This window comes from Oncorhynchus masou, unplaced genomic scaffold (assembly GCF_036934945.1).
Source record: "Oncorhynchus masou masou isolate Uvic2021 unplaced genomic scaffold, UVic_Omas_1.1 unplaced_scaffold_514, whole genome shotgun sequence".
Lineage (NCBI taxonomy): Eukaryota > Metazoa > Chordata > Actinopteri > Salmoniformes > Salmonidae > Oncorhynchus > Oncorhynchus masou.
In genome coordinates, this window is record NW_027011543.1 from 526,794 (window position 1) to 544,331 (window position 17,538).

General features: G+C 45.4%; 1 protein-coding gene across 1 annotated transcript in view; it reads right to left on the reverse strand.

The window, feature by feature from the left end:
• Positions 1 to 17,538, reverse strand: part of LOC135535769 (NACHT, LRR and PYD domains-containing protein 3-like) — a 29,289-nt gene that overhangs the window by 5,731 nt on the left and 6,020 nt on the right. Inside the window, exons 2-10 of the mRNA XM_064962190.1 lie at positions 15,273 to 15,460; positions 14,989 to 15,155; positions 12,976 to 14,887; positions 12,719 to 12,892; positions 10,344 to 10,517; positions 10,091 to 10,264; positions 9,285 to 9,458; positions 5,363 to 5,409; positions 4,671 to 5,229 (exon numbers count right to left, since the gene is read on the reverse strand). Coding sequence (XP_064818262.1) covers positions 4,671 to 5,229; positions 5,363 to 5,409; positions 9,285 to 9,458; positions 10,091 to 10,264; positions 10,344 to 10,517; positions 12,719 to 12,892; positions 12,976 to 14,887; positions 14,989 to 15,155; positions 15,273 to 15,433 — 3,542 coding nt within the window. The 5' untranslated portion in view covers positions 15,434 to 15,460. The remainder of the gene's footprint in view (positions 1 to 4,670; positions 5,230 to 5,362; positions 5,410 to 9,284; positions 9,459 to 10,090; positions 10,265 to 10,343; positions 10,518 to 12,718; positions 12,893 to 12,975; positions 14,888 to 14,988; positions 15,156 to 15,272; positions 15,461 to 17,538) is intronic.

Below are 17,538 nucleotides of genomic sequence, written 5' to 3' on the forward strand. Positions count from 1 at the left end.
ACCTCTGGATTGTTGACCTCTGCCTACCTTGACCCAGAGCCTGCCTGCCGTTTGGTAATGTTGCCCCACCTCTGGTTTACTGACCTCTGCCTGCTTTGAGATGTTTATCGCCTGCCCCTGTTGAGGTATTAAACTATTGTCAATTCAATGTGTCTGCATCTGGGTCTTACCCTGATTCCTGATCATACGAACTGGCCATGACTGATCCAGCAGACCCGGGCCAGCTGCACAACGCCATCTCCACCCAGTGAGCCACCATCAATAGGCACGAGGAATTGCTTCGTCGCCTTGTGGACGGGGGTCCAAACGTTGGTTGAATGCCAAGACCGGGCGTTGGACAGTTTCCTGGAGCAATTGTCTGGGAGGCAGCCTCATCAACTCAGCTGCTAGCAGCGCCGTCTGATCGGTCACTCCACCTTCTCGGGAGCCCCGCTTACCTCCTACTGAACATTTCAATGGAGAGCCGAGCACCTGTCGGGCATTCCTTGCTCAGTGTGCCCTCGTCTTCGAACTTCAGCCTTCCTTCTTCCACTCGGATCACTCTAAGATAGCCTACCTTATCACGCTGATGTCCGGGAGAGCTCTCACCTGGGATACTGCCATGTGGGAACAACAGCCGGCCAAATACGCTAGTCTGGGTGGTTCGTGGGAGACATGAGGAAAGTTTTTGATGCCCCGTTCTCCGGGCGAGAGGCCCCCGGGAAACTAATCCAGCTTTGGCAGGACTCCCGCACGTTGGAGGCACTGAGGCACTGAGGCTTCAATTTTGTTCGATATGTTCCTGCACGATGTCTCGAGGGAGGACAAGCATGCAGCCCGGGAGTTACCTACGGAGTTCAATTCACTCATCACTTTGACCATCTGTATCGATAGGCGATTATGGAAGAACGGAGGGAGAGGAAATTGGATTTCGCTCGCACACCCAGGGATCCCACCTTGCTTCAGAGTCGTCCCGGAAGCTCCCGATGGTCTCGTTTCCGAAAGAACCTGAGGCTTCTTGACCCGACAGGCCGACGAGAGCTTTTTGGATGCTACCCTGGAGTCCGAGCTGGACAGGCGCTCTATAGGCCGAGTCACTCACAACACCACTCCCATCAAATTACGTATGTCAGGGAACCACAAGTCCCCCCTGATCCCAGAGGTATTGGGATTCTCCTGTCTCCAGCGACACAATCCCCTTAATTAACTGGTCTGCTGGTGCCATCATGGGCTTGAGCCCATTCTGCAACGCCCATTATCTGAAGTCAGCACAACCTGCCCCGGGATGTCTTCCTCGGGGCTCTGAAGGTGCCCTGGACCTCTCCGCCATTCCTGCGGAGTACCATGACCTCCGGGAGGTGTTCAGCAAGGCCTGGGCCACTTCGCTCCAGCCGCACCGACCTTATGACTGCGTGATTGACCTTCTCTCTAGCACGACTCCGCCCGGGGGTTGACTGTACTCTGTCTGGACCAGGGACCAAGGCGATGGAGAGCTACATTGGGACTCTCTTACTTCAGGATTCATCCGTCCTCCGTGCATCGACTACAGGGGTCTCAACGGCATAACAGAGAAGAACCACTACCTGCTACCACTCATCTCCTCGGCCTTCGAGCTGCTCCAGGAGGTCACCGTGTTCTCCAAGCTGGATCTACAGAACACCTACCAGCTGGTGCGGATATGGGAAGGGGACGAGTGGAAGAACGCCTTCAACATGGCCAGCGGTCACTATGAGTATCTGGTCATGACATTTGGCCTTACCAATGCCCCTGCTGTGTTCCAGGCTCTGGTCAATGATGTTCTCTGCGACATGTTGAACCGGTTCGTCAATTTCTACCAATATGACATCCTCATCTTTTCCCGTTCGACTCAAGAACCCACGATTACGACCCCGGAGCCCGAGACGATCCTTCCCACCTCGTGCCTGGTGACGGCACTCAACTGGGGTATAGGGAAACAGGTCCGGGAGGCGCATCGGCCCCAGCCGAACCCTGGGGAGGGCCTTGATAACTGGATGTTTGTAGCTGATGCTGTCCGCAATGCGGTCCTGGAGAGGACCCATTCCTCAAGGCTTGCCTGCCACACGGGCCCTGGCCTTCATGCGACAGCACTTTTGGTGGCCTACGATGGTTCCGGGTGACGCCGCGTTTGTCTCCACCTGCACGGTCTGTGCTCAGAATAAGATTCCTTGGCAAGCTCCGGCTGGTCTTCTGCAAACACTTCCTGTCCCTCACCGTCCCTTGCCCCACATATCCCTGGATTTCGTAACGGGTTTCCGTCTGAGGGAAACACTGCCATCATGATCATGGTTGACTGGTTTTCCAAGGCCGCTCACTTCATTCCTCTCCCAAAACTACCCTGGTCCAAGGAGATGGCCCAGCTCATGGAGCAGCACGTCTTCCGGATCCATGGACCTCCCGTGGACATGGTCTCCGACCAGGGTCCTCAGTTCGTATCCCAGTTCTGGAAGGCGTTCTGCACCCTCATTGGGTCGTAGGCCAGATTATCCTCCTCCCCTAGTCCAATGGACAGTCGGAGCAAGCCAAACAGGATCTTGAGACTACTCTGCGCTGACTGGTCTCCGCTAGCAGGAGGAAGAAATCAGCGTACCTTCTGCCCAGATGTTTGTCCGCCGCTGTCGTCGTACCTGGAGGAGAGCCCGGTCAGCCCTCCTCAAGACCACTCCAGGTATTGACGACAAGCGGGTCACCATCGGACCCGGCTCCCCGGTTTCGTCTTGGGCAGAAGGTATGGCTATCCACCCAGGATCTGCCACTCCGGGTGGAATCCCTCAAACTCTCCCGCAAGTTTATCGGCCCATTCCCAATCTCCAAGATTATAAGCACCTCTGCTGTTCTTCTTCTGTTGCCCTGTACCCTTTGTATACATTCCACCTTTCGTGTCCAGACTCAAACCAATGTCTCACAGCCCTTTGTCTCTGGTGTTTCCAGGCCCACCCCTCTCCCCCGTCTCATCGATGGCCAACCGGCTTGCACGGCAGGGGGTTTCAGTACCAGGTTGACTGGGAGGGTTATGGCCCAGAGGAGAGGTGCTGGTTCCCTGCCAGGGACATCCCGGACCTTGGCCTCATCGCAGATTTTCAACGCTGACACCACGGTCAACCAGGTATGCGCCCAGGTAGGACGCAAGGTGGTGCCCCTAGAGGGGGGGTACTGTCACACCGTGATCTGTTTCACCTGTCCTTGTGATTGGCTCCACCCCCCTCCAGTTGTCACCCATCTTCCCTATTACCCCCTGTGTATTTATACCTATGTTCTCTATTTGTCCGTTGCCAGTTCGTCTTGTTTCTTAAGTCAACCCACGCACGGTTTTGATCTCAGCTCCTGCTTTTCCCAGTCTCTCTTTTCTCGCCCTTCTGGTTTTGACCCTTGCTTGTCCAGGCTCTTAGCCAGCATGCCTGACCACTCTGGCTGCCCCTGACCCTGAGCCCGCCTGCCGACCTGTACCTTTGCCCCACCTCTGGTTTACTGACCCCTGCCTGCCTGGACCTGTCTGTTGCCTGCCCCTGTTGGAATATTAAACCATTGTCAAATCAATGTGTCTGAATCTGGGTCTTACCTTAATTCATGGTAGGATGATTGATGAGGATTTTGTTATTATGTTAACTCTTGATACTCCCCATCCCGGATCAAGGAACGCGAATAAAGCCACAGGCTCATTAGCATAACGCAACGTTAACGATTTCTGAAAATCGCAAATAAAATGAAAATAATGCGCCTGCTCTCAAGCTTAGCCTTTTCTTAACAACACAGATTCAGATTTTCAAAATATGCTTTTGAACCATGGCAAATTACTAATTTGTGTAAGAGTATTGCAAGCTAGCTTAGCATTTTGAGTAGCATTTAGCACGCAACATTTTCACAAAAACCAGATAACCAAATAAATAAAATCATTTACCTTTGAAGAGCTTCGGATGTTTTCAATGAGGAGACTCTCAGTTACATAGCAAATGTTCAGTTTTTCCTGAAAGAATCTTTGTGTAGGAGAAATCGCTCCGTTTTGTACATCACATTTGGCTACCAAAACTAACCGAAAATTCAGTCACCAAAACGTCAAACTTTTTCCGAATTAACTACATAATATCAACCGAAACATGGCAAACGTTGTTTAGAATCAGTCCTCAAGGTGTTTTTTCACATATCTCTTCATTGATATGCAGTTCGTGGAAGCCTGCTTTCCCCTCAGAATCGCATGGAAAAATACCAGCAGCTGAAAAAGACGCACCAATTTCGACGGAGGACACCGGGCGGACACCTGGAAAATGTAGTCTCTTATGGTCAATCTTCCAATGATATGCCTACAAATACGTCACAATGCTGCAGACACCTTGGGGAAACGACAGAAAGGGCAGGCTCATTCCTCTCGCATTCACAGCCATATAAGGAGACAATGGAAAACGGAGCCTCAAAAATCCTGCTGATTTCCTGGATGCCGTTTCATCTGGTTTTGCCTGTAGCTCCCGTTCTAGGGCACCCACAGACAATATCTTTGCAGTTCTGGAAAATTCAGAGTGTTTTCTTTCCAAAGCTATCAATTATATGCATAGTCGAGCATCTTGTTGTGACAAAATATCTTGTTTAAAACGGGAACGTCTTTCATCCAAAAATGAAATTGCGCCCCCAGAGTTTCAAGAGGTTAACTAGAATGATTGTTACCTAGATTGATGACTCACCTTTGATTGTGTTGATCGTCTATCTGACACAGAGTGACTGAGGAGGAGGAAACCTCAAACCCAAACCCAGGATAGAGGGGTTCAGTGAATCTGGTGTGTTCTGTGTAAAGGTGTGTCAGTGTACCAGAGGAGGACACACTATAGAAGGACAAAGTACCAGCTGACCAGTCCAGATACACTCCAACTCTGCTAGGAACAGGATCAGAGATTGATCTTCTGACACTGACTCCGGGATGGTAAAAGTCATAACCACTATCAGAGCAGAATAAACACCAGGACTTCCTATTGAGTCCAAGCCAACTGTCATCCTCATCTCCCTTCCTCTTCATTCCTTTGTACACCACACCGATGTAAATCTGGTCACCGTCCATCTCCACCTCCCAGTAATAACGACCTCCAGATAAGCCTTCTCTGCAGAGAACTTGGAAAAGACAATCGAATCTGTCTGGATGGTCTTCATAATGTTGCTTCTCCAACACCCATGTCACCTTCCTGTTCCCCTCAGACAGTATCAGGTGTGGGTTTGCTGTATTTGGGTCCAGGGTGAGAAAACAGGCATCTGTCGACAAAAGGAGAGTTTAATCAAACCACATCTTCATATAAAATGTTACAGTGCAAGTATTGATTAGTTATTAGTATTGATTAGTTCTATAGATCTGAATATACAGTTAATTAGGATTGAAGAGACTTACATTTCCTCAGCCCTGATTTCAGCCTGCACTCTCCACCATGATCCACACTGTAGGAGAAACAGGTTATTGACTGACAAAGACCTAATGAAGCAGTCAACATTTAAACCATATTGTTGTGTTCTGGTGCACTATCCCAGTTCATTACTAGAGACATACAGGTATTCTATCCTACCTACTGCATACAGAACAGAGTACAATTCATTACTAGAGACATACAGGTATTCTATCCTACCTACTGCATACAGAACAGAGTACAATTCATTACTAGAGACATACAGGTATTCTATCCTACCTACTGCATACAGAACAGAGTACAATTCATTACTAGAGACATACAGGTATTCTATCCTACCTACTGCATACAGAACGGAGTACAATTCATTACTAGAGACATACAGGTATTCTATCCTACCTACTGCATACAGAACGGAGTACAATTCATTACTAGAGACATACAGGTATTCTATCCTACCTACTGCATACAGAACAGAGTACAATTCATTACTAGAGACATACAGGTATTCTATCCTACCTACTGCATACAGAACGGAGTACATTTCCAACAGGATATCAGAGATGCAGAAGAAGAGTATTCATGTGGTGATGATGTATGCTGTGTTGGAGTGCTCAGCCTGCTGGGTAAACTTCCCCTTAATTCTACCATCCTGTCCTCATGTTACTGAACCTACTCCACTATATACAGTGGCAAGAAAAAGTATGTGAACCCTTTGGAATTACCTGGATTTCTGCATAAATTGGTCATCAAATTTAAACAAAAATAGACAAACACAGTCTGCTTATACTAATAACACACAAACAATTATACGTTTTCATGTATTTATTGAACACACCATTGTCACGATGTGGCCCTTTTGGGGTGCATATCGTGGCTCCCCTCTCAGTCATAAACTCCTGCTAGAAACTCTCTCTCTTTGCTGCCATGGAGTATGGAGCAAGAGAACCTATGGAGAACAAAGAACTTCTCTTTAGAAACTCCTAATCCCCAAAATGGGAGAATTAACGTACAAAACAATTTTCAATTCAACCGGACAATCATACATCTTCTCATGCAAGCTGGAACAAAGAAAGCTCTGTGCCCAAAGCGCGCCCGAATGCGCATGTATTTTCTCACGACACTCACTATTTTGCCTGCCAAAGGGTCAAAGCTAGCGGGATTTGCAAAATTAAACGCTCAACTGATAGAGGACATCTCGCGGAAGACATAGAAAGTGTTCCCAGATCTATAGCTGGTTGGGAAGGGTGGGGGCAATGACGTCAAAGTTGCCCAACTTTCTGGATGCCAAAACTAGTTTGGGAGATTGGCTGCCCTTTGAGTTCTGCTATACTTACAGACATAATTCAAACGGTTTTAGAAGCTTTAGAGTGTTTTCTATTCAATAATAATTATTATATGCATATATTAGCAATTTTGGACAGATTTTTTTTCAGTTTACTATGGGCACGCAATTCATCCAAAGGGGGCAGTATTGTCCCGAGCCTTAACAGGTTTTAAACAATATTTACATTTTTGAGAATGTGGGAATGGTCCGTGGACACTTAAGAGACAGTCATGTCGCGTGTCGTTTCATTTGGTGAAGGACAGGAAACACACATAACTCTATACCTTAAAAAGTGTACATTTTCCCAGCTGTCAGGTTTACTTCTGAATGTTGTATAAGATGGATAAATAAGTAGAAGGATACTTTTGAAAAAAGAAAACAGTGTGATTTAGTCTTCTAAATGCTAATTGGTTGTTTTACGGTAATTTATGCAGTCAGTAGCCACGCCCAGGTGGGCCACAAACACGATGAGACCCACCCCTTTTCTACTCAAGTATAAAAGCCCCCCCTCCATGACCCAATTCACAGCAGGCCACGTAAACCACGGTGTGCTAAGGTTGCATAATGGTCAAATTTTCTAAGACCAAAACATGGCGGGGGACGCTGGTTAAACATTACAACTCTACCAGAGGATAAGACTAGAAAACATGGAGCTGGTTAAGAACTCTAGAGAACTACAACTCTTACATGTTAAAATGGTTAAGAACTACAACTCTTACATGTTAAAATGGTTAAGAACTACAACTCTTGCATGTTAAAATGGTTAAGAACTACAACTCTTGCATGTTAAAATGGTTAAGAACTACAACTCTTACATGTTAAAATGGTTAAGAACTACAACTCTTACATGTTAAAATGGTTAAGAACTACAACTCTTGCATGTTAAAATGGTTAAGAACTACAACTCTTGCATGTTAAAATGGTTAAGAACTACAACTCGTACACGTTAAAATGGTTAAGAACTATAACTCTTACATGTTAAAATGGTTAAGAACTACAACTCTTACACAATAAAATGGTTAAGAACTACAACTCTTACATAATAAAATAGTTAAGAACTACAACGCTTACATGTTAAAATGCTAAGAACTACAACTCGTACATGTTAAAATGGTTAAGAACTACAACGCTTACATGTTAAAATGGTTAAGAACTACAACTCTTACATGTTAAAATGTTTAAGAACTACAACGCTATAGGCCACGGAGACCATACAGCTGTAGTTTTGGCTGAACGGTTGGAAAGGGTTCAACTCTGAGACTATCGATTGGATTTAATAACTGATTGAAGCCCATTTGCCAGCAATAACCTCAAACCAAATGTTTTATGTTGTTACGGATCTGACCTGCACAACGGTCAGGAGGAATTTTGGACCATTCATCTTTACAAAAACTGTTTCAGTTCAGCAATATTCTTGGGATGTCTGGTGTGAACCGGTCTCTTGAGGTCATCCTACAGGACTTCGGTTTACTTCTGTGTTTTGGGTCGTTGCCCAGTTGCATCACCAATCTTCTGTTGAGCTTAAATTGGCGGAGAAGATAGCCTTCCTGCAAAATGTCTTGATCAACGGAAAAATGAATTCCCAAATTTATAATAGCAACCTATCCAGTCCCTGAGGCAGCAAAGCAGCCCCAAAACCATGATACTCCCTCCACCATACTTTACAGTTGGGATGAGGTTTTGATGTTGGTGTGCTGTGCCTTTTTTTCTCCACACATAGTGTTGTGTGTTGCTTCCTTCCAATCATCTGTCCACAGAATATTTTGCCAGTAGCGCTGTGGAACATTCAGGAGCTCTTTTTCTTCAGATGTTTTTTTTCTGGACAGCAGTGGCATCTTCCGTGGTGTCCTCCCTTGAACACCATTCTTGTTTAGTGTTTTAGATATCGTAGACTCGTCAACAGAGATGTTATCCTGTTCCAGAGATTTCTGTAAGTCTTTAGCTGACACTCTAGGATTCTTCTCAACCTCATTGAGCATTCTGCGCTGTGCTCTTGCAGTCATCTTTGCAGGATGGCCAATCCTAGGGAGAGTAGTAACAGTGCTGAACTTTCTCCATTTATAGACAATCCGTCTTACCGTGGACTGATGAACATCAAGGCTTCCAGAGATACTTTTCTAACTTTTTCTTTCTTAATCTTAGGTCTTCTGAGATCTCTTTTGTTCGAGGCATGGTTCACATCAGGCAATGCTTCTTGTGAATAGCAAACTCTAATTTTGTGAGTTTTTTTTTTTATAGGGCAACGTAGCTCTAACCAACATCTCCAATCTCGTCTCATTGATTGGACTCCAGGTTAGCTGACTCCTGACTCCAATTTGCTTTTGGAGAAGTCATTAGCCTAGGGGTTCACATACTTTTTCCAATCTACACTGTGAATGGTTAAATTCTGTATTCAATATAGACGATAAAAATACAATAGTTTGTGTGTTATTAGTTTAAGCACCCTGTGTTTGTCTATTGTTGTGACTTGTATGAACAACTGATGCAGAAATCCAGGGAATTCCAAAGGGTTCACATCATTGGTATTGCACCTGTATGAAACAACCGCTGTTCACACTATCAGGACATCTACTCTGACTTACTTCAGATTCATCAGTTTATATGTGGGATCCACCAGAGCAGCTGAAAGCAGTCCCCCTGCAGAGTCTCCTGGGTGATTGTAGCTCAGGTCCAGCTCTTTCAGGTGGGAGGGGTTTGACGTCAGAGCTGAAGAAAGAGCAGCACAGCCCTCCTCTGTGACCAGACAGCCAGACAGCCTACAGAGAGACACAACAGATGTCTAGGTTGGTGTGCTGGTGTCAATCATCTTGTAGGATACCCATCCATTTGTCCATGACACAAACATTGTGATGAAATATTAGATTTTCAGAGTATTTATTTCACTAAGCTCAGTACCGACCTGACTGAAACAGCTGTACTTACCCCAGTGTGTGTTTACAGTCTGGATCCTCCAGTCCAGCAGACAGCAGTGTAACTCAGCTCAGTACCAACCTGACTGAAACAGCTGTACTTACCCCAGTGTGTGTAATTTCCAGTCTGGGTCCTCCAGTCCAGCAGACAGCAGCGTAACTCAGCCCAGTACCGACCTGACTGAAACAGCTGTACTTACCCCAGTGTGTGTTTACAGTCTGGATCCTCCAGTCCAGCAGAGAGCAGTGTAACTCAGCTCAGTACCAACCTGACTGAAACAGCTGTACTTACCCCAGTGTGTGTTTACAGTCTGGATCCTCCAGTCCAGCAGACAGCAGTGTAACTCAGCTCAGTACCAACCTGACTGAAACAGCTGTACTTACCCCAGTGTGTGTAGTTTACAGTCTGGATCCTCCAGTCCAGCAGACAGCAGTGTAACTCAGCTCAGTACCAACCTGACTGAAACAGCTGTACTTACCCCAGTGTGTGTAGTTTATAGTCTGGATCCTTCAGTCCAGCAGACAGCAGTGTAACTCCTGAGTCCTGCAGGTCATTGTCTCTCAGCTCCAGTTGTTTCAGTTGTGAGTTGGGTGAACTCAGGACTGAGGCCAGATCTGAACAGCAACCCTCTGTCAGACCACACTGACCAAGACTAGAGGGCAGAAGAGCACATGATTAAAACATGTTTAAAACATCCACATAATAACTCATACTGAATATATGTAACTCACACTAGTGTCTGTATGTTGCAGAGTGGACTGGTTAGTCCAACACAGAGCAGCTCCACTCCTCTGTCTCCCAGGTCATTGTAGCTGAGGTCCAGTTCTCTCAGGGGAGAGTTTGGTGTCTGCAGAGCTGAGGCCAGAGTCTCACAGGATTCATATGTGAGGTTACAGCCGGCTAGTCTGGAGAGAGGAGATATAGTGATACACTGTTTCTAACACAGTCTGAACCTCTGCAGGCAGAATGACAGCAAAGTACATTGAACCAAAAAATATAAACTCAACATGCAACCACTTCAAAGATTGAACTGAGGTACAGTTCATTAGGAAATCAACTAATTTAAATTAATTCATTAGGCCCTAATCTATGAATTTCACATGACTGGGAATACAGATATAATTCAGAAAACCAGTGACCACCATTTGCCTCATGCAGCGCAACACATCTCCTTTCGTATAGAGTTGATCAGGCTGTTTATTGTGGCCTGTGGAATGTTCTCCCACTCCTCTTCAATGGCTGTGCGAAGTTGCTGGATATCGACGGGATCTGGAACACGCTGTCGTACACTTTCGATCCAGAGCATCCCAAACATGCTCAATGGGTGACATGTCTGGTGAGTATGCAGGACATGAGAGATACCGGGAAATGTTTTAGTTTCCAGGAATTGTGCACAGATCCAATATGGGGCTGTGCATTATCATGCTGAAACATGAGGCGATGGCGGCAGATGAATGGCACGACAATGGGCCTCAGGATCTCGTCACTGTATCTCTGTGCTTTTCAAATTGCCATTGATAAAATGCAATTGTGTTCATTGTCCGTAGCTTATTCCTGTCCATACCATAACCCTCCCGCTGCCATGGGGCACTCAGTTCACAAAGTTGACATCAGCAAACCTAAAATGAAGTTGGATGTGGCTTATGGTAGAGAAATAAATATTGAGTTCTCTGGAAACAGCTCTGGTGGACATTCTTGTAGTCACCATTCCAGTTGCATGCTCCCTCAAAGTGTCATGTCTGCAACAGTAGGGACATGAGAAATTCATGTTCAAGTCATCAAATGCTCTGAAAAAAACAAATATCTGCAAAAAACGAATCAATTGCTAGCTAGCTAGCTATGTCTATCTTCACTGGACCTGTGTTCACAATGTATCAAATTGACTTCGCTAGTCCTGTGTTCACAATGTATCCAATTGACTTCACTAGTCCTGTGTTCACAATGTATCCAATTGACTTCGCTAGTCCTGTGTTCACAATGTATCCAATTGACTTCGCTAGTCCTGTGTTCACAATGTATCCAATTGACTTCGCTAGTCCTGTGTCCACAATGTATCCAATTGACTTCGCTAGACCTGTGTTCACAATGTATCCAATTGGCTTCGCTAGTCCTGTGTCCACAATGTATCCAATTGACTTCGCTCGTTCTGTGTCCACAATGTATCCAATTGACTTCACTAGTCCTGTGTTCACAATGTATCCAATTTCGGTTTTGCTTTCTGTAACTTTGTTGCATGTCCTCTCTGCATGTATAGGCGCTTATCGCGTCATCATATGTTTTCCAACTGTCCCGTTATCTGATTTGAATGTGCATTCTAGAATGCCCTTCCAGCCAATCAGAAATGAGCCTTCAACAATGCTGAGGAATAACCATGTTAAAAACATACCAACTCACTCAAGATATTTAACCTTTGTGTGGTGCCTCCGGGAATGTGGCCGGGGGAAAGCCACTGTTTTGAGCGTCAGTAACACCCCACAACCAGCATTGTAGGCTGCAGCAAGCTAGGCTTCAGAAAGCTAGGCTGCAGAAAGCTAGGCTGCAGCAAGCTAGGCTGCAGCAAGCTAGGCTGCAGCAAGCTCGGCTTCAGCAAGCTCGGCTGCAGAAAGCTAGGCTGCAGAAAGCTAGGCAGCAGAAAGCTAGGCTGCAGCAAGCTAGGCTGCAGGGCTATATCCACTCCTGAGACCACTTAGCCTCGTTATGCAGCAACGCTATTCGGGACATTTGAGGTGTTGCTTTAGTTCAGCAAGGGAGAGCTCCTGGCTGCACTTTGTGGTCTCCACAGGAAAACTAGCCGGACTGCAAGTGAAGCTGGGTAGCAGCCTAGCTAGTTTTCATTCAAGTTAAGTCTAACTCGAGTTTCAGATCATTCGAGCCTTTTGTTTTCAGTTACATTTTGACAACCTTTGTGATTCTATTATTTTGAATAAATATGCCAGGCAAGCAGGTTTACTCTCCTATGTGTTAGACTGATATTGTTCCATCCTGCCAGCCACACCAAGAGAGTCATTACATTTATTGTATATATTTATCACATTTTATGTATATGTAATAACTACGAATAAATAAACACGATAAAGACAGTGGATACTGAAGATATGTAACTCACACTAGTGTCTGTATGTTGCAGAGTGGATTGGTTAGTCCAACACAGAGCAGCTTCACTCCTCTGTCTTCCAGGTCATTGTAGCTGAGGTCCAGTTCTCTCAGAGGGCAGTTTGGTGTCTGGTGAATTGAGACCAGAGTCTCACAGGATTTATATGTGAGTTTACAGCCATCCAGTCTGGAGAGAGGAGATAATCTGTTAGATATACAAATCCTTCATTATAATGATACTGTAAACATCAACTCAATAACAGAACTTACAGTGCTCTCTTGCAGGTTTTCACTACCGGCATTAACCTCTGATAACCTTTCTCTGATGTGTTGTATCTCTTCAGTTTAAACTTCTCCAGCACCTCCTCTGACATCAGTAACAGGTAGGCCAGGGCTGAACATTGGTCAGGTTTTAGTCTTGTTTCTGAAAGAGTTCCTGAATGCAGGGAGTTCTGCATGTCTTCAACTAGAGAGTTGGCACCAAGTTCATTCAGACAGTGGAACAAGTTGATGATCCTTTCTGGTGAGGATTCCTCCTTGATCTTGTCTGAAAGGTAACTGACTGTTCTGTTAACTGTTTCCTCATTGGTCTGTGTTGTACTTCCTGTCTGTGTCAGAAGGCCTCGTAACAGATTCTGATTGGACTCCAGTGAGAGACCCAGGAGGAAGCGGAGGAACAGGTCCAGGTGTCCATTCTCACTCTTCAAGGCCTGGTCCACTGCTGTCCTGTGTAAGTCAGACAACTGGATTGACTCCACCTCCTCTTCTTCATCCTCTCCCTTCTCCTCCTCATCATCATTCTCCTCCTCATCTTCCTCCTCATCTTCCTCCTCATCTTCCTCATCTTCCTCCTCCTCATCATCATCATCAACACCAGTGACTGCTTTGGGGGAGAAAACATTTTCCTTCTTGTCCAGACATGATTCTAAAGCATGCACTGCTGCTAGAAACTCCTGAATGCTCAGATGCAAAAAGCTGTAGACCTTGTCTTGGTACAGCCCAGATTCTTCTTTAAAGATCTCTGTACACAATGCTGAGTACTCTGATGCCTCTGTGACGTCAAGGCCACACTCTCTCAGGTCATCCTCATAGAAGATCAGGTTACCCTTCTGCAGCTGTTGGAAAGCCAGCTTGGCCAGTTTCAGGATCATCTCTTTGTCTGACTGAGACAGTTCCTTTGGGTTTGTCTCTGTGGCTTTGTTGTACTTTCTGTTCTTCACAATGATTTGGATGAGAATGAAGTGTGAGTACATCTGGGTCAAAGTTTTGGGGACTTCATCCTTCTCTGCCTCTTTCAGCATCATCTCAAGGACAGTGGCTGATATCCAACAGAAGACTGGTATGTGGCACATGATGTGGAGGCTCCTTGAGGTCTTCATGTGTTTGATGATTTCATTGGCCAGATTCTGATCTTTGATTTTCTTCCTTAAGTATTCCTCCTTCTGTGGATCATTGAACCCTCGTACCTCTGTCACCTGGTCAACACACTCAGGAGGGATCTGATTGGCAGCTGCAGGCCGTGAGGTTATCCAGAGGAGAGCAGAGGGAAGCAGATTGCCCTTGATGAGGTTTGTCAGCAGCACGTCCACTGAGGTTGGCTTCGTGACATCACAGCACTTTTCATTGTTTTTGAAGTCTAGAGGAAGTCGACACTCATCCAGACCATCAAAAATGAAAACAGTTTTGGTTTCACCATCTTCAATGCTGTCAATCTCTTTCAGCTCTGACAAGTAGTGGGAAATATGTTGCATCAGACTGTATTGGTCCTTTTTCAGGTTCAGATCACGGAAAGGAAGAGGAAACATGAAATGAACGTCCTGATTTGCTTTTCCCTCTGCCCAGTCAAGGATGACCTTCTGCACAGAGACTGTTTTTCCAACACCAGCGATTCCTTTGGTCAGCACAGTTCTGATTGGTTTGTCTTGTCCAGGTAAAGGCTTGAAGATGTCGTTGCATTTGATTGGTGTCTCTTGTGTGGTTTGTTTCTTGGATGCCATCTCTATCTGTCTAACCTCATGTTCATTATTGAGCCCTCCACCTCCACCCTCTGTGATGTAGAGCTCTGTGTAGATGTCCTTGAACAGACTTTGGTTTCCATGGTGTCCAATTCCTTCAGATATGTGTTGATACTTGTGTTTCAGTTTAGCCTTAATCTCTTGTTGGACTGTCAGCAGAGTTTGACCTGTAGGAAAACAATGAGAGTTGGGACTCATAAGTTTGTATGTGTGTTTTAAAAAGGCCTTTGTACTGTTCTTTGTAATATTGTATGAAACACAGTCTTACTTCTTCTGTCCAGAAGGCTGTGTGTGATCTTTAATGCATCCTCACTGTCCAAACTCTCCACTTCCTTATTGTCATCTGGTAATGGTTCCTGGCTGAAAGCAGGTGGCTGATCACTCCTCATTGATAGCAGGCTGGTTGTAGGTGACTCTGCTCTGGGCTTCTGGACACTGAACAAAACAGGGAGACAGATCACCTCATCAATATCACATTAATACCTCATCTACTTCCTTTCAACAACACTTATATCTTTATGAGCCTTGTATATTTTACATTTAATATCTTACCTCTTCGAACTGTTGTCTTGGGTAATTCTGGAGGCGGTGTTCCCCTCCTCTCTTTCCCCAATTAGACTCATTTTAGAGGCAGTGGTCTCCTCCTCTCTCTCCCCATATAGACTCATTTTAGAAGCAGTGTTCCCCTCCTCTCTTTCCCCAGAGAGACTCATTTTAGGTGTAAGTCACAGCTCACTCAGCTACAATAAGAGATAACAGAACAGTCAATATTTCTGAACATTGAAGAACCATTAACAATGACAACACATTTACTGTCTGTGGTCAAAGAGTTAAATCAGAGAATTCATGTTGCATTTAAACATACGCAGTCCAATATGTTATTAATTTGATTTGACTTGGATCCCGATAAGCTGAGTCCATAACAACAGCTAGTCTACCTGGTTGGATCCCCTGACTCCATAACAGCAGCTAGTCTACCCGGGGTACACACAACTAAAAGAACATTACAGTTTAGACTGAAAGACGGTAGTAAACATTTTGAACATTTTCCAAGGATACATTACAAACAGTTAAAAAAGCTGGCAGGTATTTGTTCTATACCAAGTGTAAGGTTCTGCTTTTTCTTTGTGTTCTGGAACGTAGCCCTGTTTCTTTGTGTTCTGGAACGTAGCCCTGTTTCTTTGTGTTCTGGAACGTAGCCCTGTTTCTTTGTGGTCTGGAACGTAGCCCTGTTTCTTTGTGTTCTGGAACGTAGCCCTGTTTCTTTGTGTTCTGGAACGTAGCCCTGTTTCTTTGTGTTCTGGAACGTAGCCCTGTTTCTTTGTGTTCTGGAACGTAGCCCTGTTTCTTTGTGTTCTGGAACGTAGCCCTGTTTCTTTGTGTTCTGGAACGTAGCTCTGTTTCTTTGTGTTCTGGAACGTAGCCCTGTTTCTTTGTGTTCTGGAACGTAGCCCTGTTTCTTTGTGTTCTGGAAAGTAGCCCTGTTTCTTTGTGGTCTGGAACGTAGCCCTGTTTCTTTGTGTTCTGGAACGTAGCCCTGTTTCTTTGTGTTCTGGAACGTAGCCCTGTTTCTTTGTGTTCTGGAACGTAGCCCTGTTTCTTTGTGTTCTGGAACGTAGCCCTGTTTCTTTGTGGTCTGGAACGTAACCCTGTTTCTTTGTGTTCTGGAACGTAACCCTGTTTCTTTGTGGTCTGGAACGTAGCCCTGTTTCTTTGTGTTCTGGAACGTAGCCCTGTTTCTTTGTGGTCTGGAACGTAGCCCTGTTTCTTTGTGTTCTGGAACGTAGCCCTGTTCCTTTTTGTCCTGGAACTTAGCCCTGTTTCTTTGTGTTCTGGAACTTAGCCCTGTTTCTTTGTGGTCTGGAACGTAGCCCTGTTTCTTTGTGGTCTGGAACGTAGCCCTATATCTTTGTGTTCTGGAACGTAGCCCTGTTTCTTTGTGTTCTGGAACGTAGCCCTGTTTCTTTGTGGTCTGGAACGTAGCCCTGTATCTTTGTGTTCTGGAACGTAGCCCTGTTTCTTTGTGTTCTGGAACGTAGCTCTGTCTTTCATTTATGTTCATTGATTTCACCTCTGTTCGTTTCTCATCTGGTCTCATCAGCTCCCTATTTAGTTCAGTTCTTCTGTTTGTATGTTCGTGAGGTAGTGTTTGATTTTTTTGACTTTCTACCTGTGGTTTAACATTGACTGTGTGTGACCATGATTCTATGATTTCATGATTCATGCCTAACCCAGCAAGAGGAGCTTAAGGAGGAAATATGCCATCTTCTCCACCAGCCTTTCCCTTCTCACCCGGTGCCAGGTATCATAACCCAGCAAGAGGAGCTTAAGGAACTGTAACCAATAGCCTCCTTCATTCATATCCATGCCTGGAAACTATGACATTTCGACCTGGGAAATGTCAGGGATTTCTGTTGCAATACAGCAAACACATTGAGCACAACCCCCACTAACTTCGCCACCGATAAGAGCAGGGTGGATTTTGTTGTGTCTCTACTCACAGGCAAAGCGCTGGATTGGGCCACCGGCATATGGACTGCCAACAGCACAGAACTCAGATCCGAGACCCATTTCCACACGCTCTTCAAAGAGGTAGTCATTCGATCACTCTCCCTCCCTATGAGGAGACCTCAAAGATCTTCAACAAGGATGAAATTCAGCTGCTGGGTATGCCTTTGAGTTCCGCACCGTGTCTGCAGGGAGTGGATGGAATGAGTGTGTTTTACTTAGCATCTACTGAAGAGGGCTCAACATGGAACTTCTGGCAGAGCTGGCCTGTAGAGGTGACCTTCAGGATTTAAATCATTCAACATTCGTT